A 10340-nucleotide genomic window follows, 5' to 3' on the forward strand; every position below is an offset into this window, starting at 1 on the left:
TTTATCATTCAAAAAAGTATAATATGCATCATCATCTCTCACATTAAGATTAAACCCACAAAACTAACCGAATGAGCAGTGTTGTGCTCATTTAGCCCAAGTGACATTGAGTTTACCTGTTAATGTGGACCGGCATGTATTCTGAATACATCATTTGCACAGAGCAAATTAACTATACATCACCACTCTTCAGTGAGAGAAATGTCAAATAGACACCAGGTTCATTTTCAATGTTCACATATCTCATATACTGCAAGTCTTAGAAAGTACAGTATGAGCGACAAATTGTGAAAAGGTCGGATTCAGCCCTCAAATCCAAACATGCGTGAGCATATTACAGAATATGTGGACATTATTGAATTAATAAACCACAACAAACTATTTAAATGACTTGATACAGCGAGCGGTCACATGAGTTTATTGAAAACCATCAAAGCATAATATGTAAATGAAGATATTTGAAAGGGGACACAAATATAGAGATTACAAAATCAAATAACTGTCCTTGTGATGTAATATCAGATGATAATGTCAAAGTCAACACTTAAAAAAAAAAGACAATAGATGAGCGTAAGCGACATGCGTCAGAGGGCCGGATGCTGATAGCGGCGCTGAAATAAAGGACGAACAGGAAAAGGGAAAAGTTAAATAAAAAGTGAAGGCACAGGAAGTGTCATTCCAGAAGCAGGATGTGAGCAGCGAGGTGTCCTCTCAGACACCAAAGATGACCCGCAGGTCGGCCAGCGACAGCTTGGACACGGTGCTGCCCGTCCCCGACAGCACGTTCTGGGCCAGCTCCTTCTTCTTCACTTGCAGCGTGGAGATCTTCTCCTCCACCGTGCCGCCACACACAAACCTGCAGCACACGCGTGCACACACACACGCATACACAGCGAGTTACACACTTGAGGCTGCACTCACAGACAAAATCTTGTCTTCAAAATAAGGCAATTTCGCTCTGTTTAAGACCAAAAATGAGATATTACATAAATATATATTCTATACATATTACACATTACACTTTGTAATCTTTACACTGGTTAACTGTTAGTTTTGGTATTGATTTTAAAAGTTGTTATTAAATAAAGAACGTCATGAACACATGAATATAACACTTTTACTACACTTTGGGGATTGTATGTTTTTTCAATGACTTTTTCAGGCCTTAAAAAATAACCATTTTAAACTTTCATGACTTTTCTAGGTTTTCCATGAGCGTATGAATCCTGTTATGAACTGTTTCAGTCCCATGAGTCTGCGGGTTCGTTGGTCAAGGATTTAAAGGTATTTCTTTATTCCCTCTGACTCGTTACCTGTGGATGGTGACGTCTTTACTCTGCCCGACTCTGTAGATCCGATCGCAGGCCTGATCCTCCAGGGCCGGGTTCCTGTGGGAGGAGTCAGGGGTCAGAGGTCAGAGGCGCTACTCACCTCATGACGGCACAAAACCGTATTTATTTAAAATTGTTAGAACATATAGATGTTTTAAAAACCCAGAAGTGTTTTGAGCGCTTGCAGAGAGAAGCGGAACTCACCAGTGCATGTCCATGAGGAACAGGTGGTTCCCTCCAATCAGGTTGAGCCCGACGCCTCCGGCACAGAGAGACACCAGCATCACCTGCAGCACACACACACCAATGTTAATGCACCATTCACAGAGAATACATCACTGTGTTAACCCTAGAACACTCACCTAGAACCCTAGAACACTCACCTAGAACCCTAGAACACTAACATAGAACCCTAGAACACTAACCGTGAGCCCTAAAACACTAACCTAGAACCCTAGAATACTAACATAGAACACTGACAATGGGTGGGAGTGTCTTATTGAAGGTAGGCGTGTCTTAATGAAGGTGGGCGTGTCTTAATGAAGGTGGGCGTGTCTCACTGAAGGTAGGTGTGTCTTATTGAAGGTGGGCATCTCTTATTGAAGGTGGGCATCTCTTATTGAAAGTGGGCGTGTTTTATTGAAGGTAGGTGTGTCTTATTGAACGTGGGCGTGTCTTACTGAATGTAGGTGTGTCTTGCTGAAGCTGGGTAATATTTTGACATGCGGGTGGAGAGGCTCACCTGCGGCCCGTTCGCGTTGGTGTTGAACTCCTCCACCAGGTCCATGCGCAGTTTGGGGGCGACGGAGCCGTCGATGACGCCGTACCTGAGGCCCATCCCCCGCAGGTGGACCGCCACGATGCGGAGCATGCTGGTCCACTGGGACACGATCACGCTGCACGGCCAGAGAGCACGGCACGGTAGCGGGGAGAGTCAGAAGAGATCGTACAGGCAGAGCATGTGTGTGTGTGAGTGTGTGTGTGTGAGTGTGAGTGAGTGAGTGTGTTAACGCTTTACCTTTTCTGATCGGCACCGTCCCGTCTGATCGCCTTCAGCTCAGAGATGATCGCAGTAATCTGGAGACATTTAAAGAAAAGGTGGAAGTTCAGATTAGTTGTGTTCTTATGAAACGTGGACTTGATGTTTGAGTGGTTTTAACACACGACATCATACACACAGAGGTTACGACCTTTTGATTCAGGAAGGCCTTTTTTACTTTGTGTTAAATCATTGTTAGCTATCAACTTTGTATTAAGGCTTGCTTTAATTATGTCTATATTTGTTTTATTATATATTGCCTCTGTGGAAAAGGGCATTAAAAATTAAAAGCATTATTATTATTATTTTCACCCACAATCACAGCTGACTGTGTCCAAATAAAAACAAGAATATAATGAAATTAAAGAGTCTAAAAATCCACAAAAGAAAATGCAAATTTTAAAGAGAGAAAAAAAGTGGGAAGTTTTTGTTTTCCAAACAATAAATAATTAATATAAAATAACAGTTTGACTCTGTAAAACTGTCTAAACATTGTCGACCAACACGATTTACTTCTTGCATTCATTCATGAGCAGTAAAATGAAATGTTTTACAGGATATTCAACCTTTGTTTCTTTATACTGTTTCTAACACCTGACGACTTTCTTTACAGGGTTTATAGAAACGTTAACAGAGAGGTTCATCAACACAGACACCAGTCTGTGTTTTTATCTCTGGCTCACACTGCAGGGCGTTGGGTCTCGCCCCCTGCTGGTGAGGAGCATGAAGCCCACAAGCCAGAGAACAAAGAAGCTTCTGAGCAGACGGTCCTCTCACGGGTCCATGAGGGACCTCAGGGTGCTGCACCCACCTTGGTGCTCTCGCTGCTGTCCTCGAACAGCCGGGACGAGAAGCGGCTGCCATTGAGGGCCACAGTGTCTGAGGGCTGAGGGCCGGAGGAAGAGGAGGAGGAAGAGGAGGAGAGCGACAGAGCGTTGAGCTGCTCCTCCAGAGACAAGACGATGCCGTCACCCTGAAGCTCTGATGTGTCGAGAGTCTGAGAGAGAGAGAGAGAGAGAGAGAGAGAGAGAGAGAGAGAGAGAGAGAGAGAGAGAGAGAGAGACATCAGTGTTGTTTTTTTATAGCACTCCTGTAAACCGTGTGTGTGTGTGTGTGTGTGTGTGTGTGTGTGTGTACCTTCTTGAGAAGCGACAGGTGACAGCAGCACTGTCGCAGCCGCAGCAGCAGGGACAGGATGTGCACGGTGCTGGACGCCTGCTGAGGCTGCTGGGACCTCGACGCGGCGGCCTGAGACATCCCGAACTCCTGCGCCACTGGGAGGGAAACCAGTATGAGAGACACCAGTATGAGAGACACCAGTATGAGAGACACCAGTATGAGACGCCAGCATGAGAGACACCAGCACCTGCGTTCTCAAAACGTCTGGGATCTGATGGGACGTCTCACCTTTGTCAAAGGGATTGGAACCGGCAGCGTTCCGGTTCTTCACGTCGTTCCCTTCGTGTCTCTTCAGGTAGTTCTGCAGAGTCGACCTGCAGGAAAAGAGAAAATCATCATTCTAGTGTCACTTTATGGCGACTCCTCTGGTTGTATAGAAGTCTATGCTTCATGTGTTAAAGCTGCATTCTCTCTCCTGGCCACCAGGAGGCGACTCCTCTACGTCTCCTCTATGTCTCTACATCACGCTTCAGTCCATATATGGTCACTTCCTGTCCGCTGGTTGCCCTTTACCTGGATTGGGCGAAGACCACGTCGTAGACCGCCTGTTCGTCCGGGGACAGCTTGAGTTGATGCACCTCGCAGGTCCGATCAGGAAGAAGCACCTGGACCGAGAGACGCAGCTCAGGATCAATAAACAAGAAGGCGGAGCTCATGACGTCACGATCTCGTGAGTAAAACCCACCAGCGGGTTTCCTGTGGCGTCCCGCTGGGCTTTGGTCCGCCGCAGCAGCAGAGTCCTCGTCAGGATGTTGAGTCTCTCTCGGCCTCGGTTGGACCCGTTGTCCACCTGAGCCTTCCACACCTTGAACTCGTCAAACGGAGAACAGCGCAGGAACCTGAGCGACGCAGAGCCGGAGACATAACTCATGTCAACACGTCTTTATTTAATAAATCAATAATTATGATTACAAAAACTTCCTTCATTCATTTAAACCTTTCACATACTTTAAAGTTACGATGAAGAACTTTCTTGTTGTGTTGATTCTGGCGCCCCCTGTGGACTAAAGTGGTACTGTCTCTAAACACTAGGACCACACTGAGACTACCGAGGACCAGGACCACACTGAGACTATAGAGGACCAGGACTAAACTGAGACTACAGAGGACCAGGACTAAACTGAGACTATAGAGGACCAGGACTACACTGAGACTATAGAGGACCAGGACCACACTGAGACTATAGAGGACCAGGACCACACTGAGACTATAGAGGACCAGGACTAGACGGAGGTCTACGTACTTGAGCAGCGAGTACATGTCCAGCAGGTTGTTCTGGATCGGGGTTCCCGTGACGGCCCAGCGAGCGGCGGCCCTCAGCCGGCAGACGGCCATGGAGGTCTGGACTTTGGGGTTCTTGATGTTGTGGGCCTCGTCCAGAACCAGCCGGGCCCAGTTGACCCGCAGAAGAGGGGCGGAGCCGGAGGGCTTAGGAACCGAGGGAACGAGAGAGGAAGAGAACATCTAGTTCAGTGAAACACAGACCGTGTAGAGACACTTCCACTTTAGTCCACAGGGGGCGCCAGAACCAACACGTCATGAAAGTACCTCATGCAAACACACTGAAACGTCGCGACTGGCCCTTTAAGTAGCAGCGTTGCAGCTGATGAGCGCTGCTGGAGGAGGAACATGCACGTTTATCTGACTCACCACTTCATCGGCAGCCTTGCTGGGTTTCTCTGCGTCCTCCTTCTGGACCGGCAGCTCCTTGGAGACCAGACTGTACGTAGTCACCACCACGTCGTACCCGGCCAGCCTGAGGACCAGCAGAGGGTTAGAGCTCCACCAGCCAACACTCAATGAGACCACGCTGCTGTAGGTCATATGAGCAGTGTGTGTGTGTGTGTGCTCACACGGCTGCCCTCCTCTCCCTGTTGGGCCCGTGGTACAGGTAAACCGTGAGCCGGCCCGTCTTCAGGTGTCTCTCCACCTCTCTCTTCCAGTGGTGCACCAGGGAGGCGGGGCAGATGATGAGGGTCGCTGCAGAGGCCACGAGGCTGCAGTCTGGACCCAACAGAACCATCGACAGAACCATCAACCATCAACAGAACCGCCAACAGAACCACCAACAGAACCATCAACAGAACCGTCAACAGAACCGCCAACAGAACCGCCAACAGAATCTCCAACAGAACCATTAACAGAACCATTTACAGAACCGCCAACAGAACCATTAAGAGAACCGCCAACAGAACCATCAACAGAACCGCCAACAGAACCATTAACAGAACCGCCAACAGAACCATCAACAGAACCGCCAACAGAACCATTAACAGAACCATTAACAGAACCATCAACAGAACCGCCAACAGAACCATTAAGAGAACCGCCAACAGAACCATCAACAGAACCGCCAACAGAACCATTAACAGAACAGCAACAGAACCATCAACAGAACCGCCAACAGAACCATTAACAGAACACCAACAGAACCATTAACAGAACCATCCCGTCAGAACATGCTTTCATAAGAGGAGAGAACGTCCTCTCATGAGGACACAAGGAGGAGAAGAGGGGTCAAGTTACCGGCTTTAGAGATCCAGCCGTCTTCCTTCTTCTTCTCTTCCTCCTTCTTCTCTTCCTTCTTCTTCTTCTTCTCTTCCTCCTTCTTCTCTTCCTTCTTCTTCTCTTCCTCCTTCTTCTTCTTCTTCTCTTCCTCTCTGGCTTTGGTCTTCTTGGCCAGTATGAGGGCGATGATGGTCAGAGTCTTTCCCAGTCCCATGTCGTCCGCTGCATCCAGAGGAAGAGACGGACACCGTGAGGAAGATCTGTTTGTTCTGTCTGTTCTGCTTTTGGAGAACATGTTATATTCTATTTACAGGAAAACAAAAAACAAAACAATATGGTGAATTCACCAAAAATTCCTCCGCAGGGACTCTGGTTCTCTCTCCAGAGCAGCCAGGCCAACGCCCTCCTCTGATGGGCCAGGAGCTCCACCTGACAGTCACAGGAGGACAACGTTATGACATCACAGCACTGGACCAATCACAGGAGGACAACATTATGACATCATAGCACTGGACCAATCACAGAAGGACGTCATGACATCACAGCACTGGACCAATCACAGAAGGACAACGTTCTGACATCATAGCACTGGACCAATCACAGAAGGACGTCATGACATCATAGCACTGGACCAATCACAGAAGGACAACGTTCTGACATCATAGCACTGGACCAATCACAGGAGGACAACATTATGACATCATAGCACTGGACCAATCACAGGAGGCGTGTCCGTCCTCAGACTTCCTGGCGTTCTGGTGGCGTTAGTGAAACAGCAGCTGGAGGCTCACCTTGATGCCCTTGGGGTCCGGCGCCTCGGCCTGGGCGTCGGGGCAGGACTCCAGGGACTTGTGGAGGTGGTCGATGGTCTCGCAGGTGGCGTTTCTCACCGCCAGCAGCCGGTCCTCCGTCATCCGGCCTCCGTAATAGGACTGAGCCTGGAAGCCGGCTGGAAACAGAGCAGGAAGTTAAAGAAGCAGCGGAAGATGTTCAGGATTCACCTGGAAGCCCAGCGGGAGAGGACACGCCCACCAGGAAGAAGGACAGACACGCCCACCAGGAAGGATGACAGACACGCCCACCAGGAAGAAGGACAGACACGCCCACCAGGAAGGACGACAGACACGCCCACCAGGAAGGACGACAGACACGCCCACCAGGATGAAGGACGACAGACACGTCCACCAACAAGAAGGACAACAGACACGCACATCAGGAAGGACAACAGACACGCCCATCAGGAAGAAGGACAACAGACACGCTCACCAGGATGAAAGACGATTTCATCACCCAATATAATATATATATATATATATATATATATATATATATATATATATATATATATATATATATATATAGACTTTATAACCTCAGATAATATATTTTTTTCTTAAATATAAGACTTAAATATTCAGAGTTTTCCTCTAAGTCTCTGTTCTCGTGGTAGTTTTAAGGTTCACAGTGGCGTGTCTGTGTTCGTCCTCAGGAGACAGGAAGTGGTGGCTCACCCGTGCCCGTGTGGGTCGGCCCGCGGCCCAAAGGAGGCCCCAGGGTGCTGCTGGAGGAGCCGTGGGGCGGGGGGGGGCCGGGCAGCAGGATGGAGCCGCCCGGCCGGCTGAAGGGGTTAATCACCTCGACGCCACGCGGGCCGGCCGCTCCACCCGGAGAGCCTGAGAGCAGAGAGAGGTCAGAGGTCATCGTGTATCAGAAAAATACAGAGAAATGTACTAATGAAAAGCAGGAAGTTGGACTTGACTCCTCACCGGGCTGAGCGGCCACCGTGAGGCTCAGAGCCTCCAGCGTGTCCTGCAGCTCCTTCACCTGCGTCCTCAAGCGCTCGCCTTTATCCGGCAGCGCCGCCACGTTCACCGCCGACAGAGTCGCCTTCAGGAGAGAAGAAGAGAGAGAGACTGTGATGGAGGACGCAGGACGACACACACAGACTTTCTAGGAGATGAGTGCTGATCTTTCCCTCACCTTCTTCTGCTGCAGCTGCGCGGCGAGCAGCCGCTGCATCCCTCTGGCGTCCGCCGGCGGAGCTTTGACCGGCTGGAACCCGGCGAAGGCGGTGAGCGTCGTCTGGACGCCCGAGACGGGAGGAGTCTTCTGAGCGGCCGGTTTCACCGACACCAGAACCACATCGTCATCCTCGTCGAGCTGATGGGTTCGGGTCGGACTGGGCTCTGGTCCTGGTGCTCTGATGGCGGCGTCTCTGTTGCCGCTGGGCGGAGCTTCAGAGACGCCCTGCTTTGTGTGGTCGACCTCGGTGGGTCGTGGAGGCGTGGCCTCGTGGGGACGCCGTGAGGCCGGGTTGTTCTTCTCCGGGCCACCGGAGGAAGAAACCACACGGTTCTCCTTCCTCTCCTCCTCCTTCTTCTCCGTCAGTTTCCCCACGCCGTCGGCTTCGGCGCGGTTCTTCTTCTCTTCGTCGGAAACCCTCTTCTTCACCTTCATCCCTGGGGGAAGAGGTCTGCCTCGGTAAGAGTCCGCCGTGTCCAGCTTCCCTTCCTCTTCCTCCTCCTCCTCCTCGTCATCGTCCTCCTCCTCCTCCTCCTCCTCCTCCTCCTCGTACTCCTCCTCCGCCTTTCTGGCTCCAGTGCTCTCCACGTTTTCCTTCTGGTGGCGCTCTCCTCCCTCGGCCCTCCCCCTGCCGTCCCTCCCCTCCTCCCTTCCTCCCCCGCGCTGCATCCTCCTCCACTCGGAGTCTCCGTCCGTCTTGCCGGAGGCTTTGAAGGGGTTGCGAGCGGGCGGCTGCAGCTGCGTGTGAGATAGAGGGTTCCTCTTCTCCTTCTCGGGCTGCAGCGATGGAAGACGACAGAGACGTTAGAAAAGGGAAGCAGAGAGACAACGAGGGAGGAAGGAAGGGAGGAGGGAAGGAAGGGAAGAGGGCGGGCAGAGATTCAAGACATGTGGTCTCATGTGATGATTTGAAGAGATAAAAGTGTTGACAAAAGGTATTAAAGTATACAGGCACTGTCTTACTGCGGTCCACGGCACGCTTCCACACCACCTCTGGCCTGCTTTTTTACCCACAATGCACCTGAAGAACAACCTGGAAAAGGAGAACAGATAGAAAGATCAACGTTATTGCTCCTGAGTCATGCAGGGCTCATCTATATTTTATAGAGTTTTATGACTTTTACTCAAATGTTATCAAAATGTGAAACAGTGACTTCAAAACACTACCGGTGGCTCTGCTGCTGGAGGCTGTAGGTGAGAGCCTGCAGCTCCACCATGGAGTCCTCATGATGGAGGCAGTGCGACGGAGAGATTCTGGAGGAGACGATCAGCAGGATGCAGATTAGGAAACAGGAATATAAATGTGTGCAAATGCCACCCTAGAAAAACTATTGTTTTGACACCCGTCGGACTGGTACCCATCTTGTATGACGTAATAATTGACTGGATTGGCTTTAAAACTGGAATACGATCATTATTAACTCATGTTTGGATAACATAACACGTTGTGGGTTGGAGTAGAGTTTCCCCCAGAGTCTATTTATTCTCAGCCTCCCCACATCGTGACGTCAGTGCTTTTCCTCACCGTGCCACGTGACTGAAATCGCATCCTCGCTTGTCGACGCAGACGTAGAAGCTCTTTCCTTTACTGGGTCCCTCTTTCAGGCCCGTCTTCAACATGCACACGCTGCCTGTGTGCACAACAGAGGACGAACCACCAACACTTCACTTTCACTTCAGGTTTGCAACGGAAACGCAGAGCAACAACAGAGTTTGTATTGTACAATCTAAACACAATATCTGCATAACTATGTTCTATGAAAAGTCAGCTAACTTTCACTTGTTGAGACTTACCGTGGACATTACATAAAACCTTCTCCATTGTTGTCACACACTCAGCGCACTGTCTGTCAGTTACCGACACATGAAAGTTAGTCTTTTCGTATCGACCAATCACAGCAGTGCTACAATCACATCCGGTAAAGCAAATGTCAGTTTAAAAGTTGACGTACTGATGAGTTAATACAAATTACTTATTTGTGTCATAAAAGTAGAGATATAACCACATATATATGTTATAATGTAGACTACATTATAAATTTGGCAAAAAGATGAAAACCTAACTGCACGAAATATTTAAATCTCTTTTCATTTTGAATGACCTTTATTGTGAAATATTTCTTTGCGCAGGGTTGTTCAACCGGGTGTAATTCGAAACCGGCGTTTCCCAAAAATTAAAAAAATGTATTCCGAAAAGCAGGTGTTTGATGTATGATTAAACTATTATGCTCGTTTATATAAACTGAACGAATACATAAAAA

At 49.2% G+C, this 10340-nt stretch overlaps 1 protein-coding gene across 1 annotated transcript; it reads right to left on the minus strand.

Moving 5' to 3' along the window:
• Positions 1–387: 387 nt before the first annotated feature.
• ttf2 (transcription termination factor, RNA polymerase II) lies at positions 388–10012 on the minus strand. The gene is made up of 24 exons (XM_068572281.1): positions 9874–10012; positions 9605–9710; positions 9247–9333; positions 9043–9112; positions 8653–8856; positions 8038–8598; positions 7824–7944; positions 7569–7730; positions 6849–7006; positions 6405–6486; positions 6076–6279; positions 5403–5553; positions 5200–5305; positions 4793–4977; positions 4235–4388; positions 4063–4154; positions 3778–3863; positions 3508–3644; positions 3182–3367; positions 2350–2408; positions 2074–2227; positions 1536–1618; positions 1314–1388; positions 388–856 (listed from the first exon to the last, which is right to left on the minus strand). Exons 1-24 carry the CDS (start codon positions 9899–9901, stop codon positions 712–714), a joined length of 3396 nt encoding a protein of 1131 aa, XP_068428382.1. The 5' UTR covers positions 9902–10012; the 3' UTR covers positions 388–711.
• Between the last annotated feature and the right edge of the window lie 328 nt (positions 10013–10340).

The sequence above is a fragment of the Clinocottus analis genome, unplaced genomic scaffold (genome assembly GCF_023055335.1).
Source record: "Clinocottus analis isolate CAN_PGR_092001 unplaced genomic scaffold, fCliAna1.0.p SCAF_12, whole genome shotgun sequence".
NCBI lineage: Eukaryota > Metazoa > Chordata > Actinopteri > Perciformes > Cottidae > Clinocottus > Clinocottus analis.

What these genes read in the sequence shown, in the direction of transcription:
- ttf2 (XM_068572281.1), bottom strand. Translation starts at nt 9,901, where the DNA reads ATGGAGAAGGTTTTATGTAATGTCCACG. An exon ending in ACCTGTCGCTTCTCAAGAAG is followed by an intron (nt 3,368 to 3,507) that starts GTACACACACAC and finishes TCTCTCTCTCAG; the next exon opens with ACTCTCGACACATCAGAGCT. An exon ending in ACAGCAGCGAGAGCACCAAG is followed by an intron (nt 2,409 to 3,181) that starts GTGGGTGCAGCA and finishes AAATGTCTCCAG; the next exon opens with ATTACTGCGATCATCTCTGA.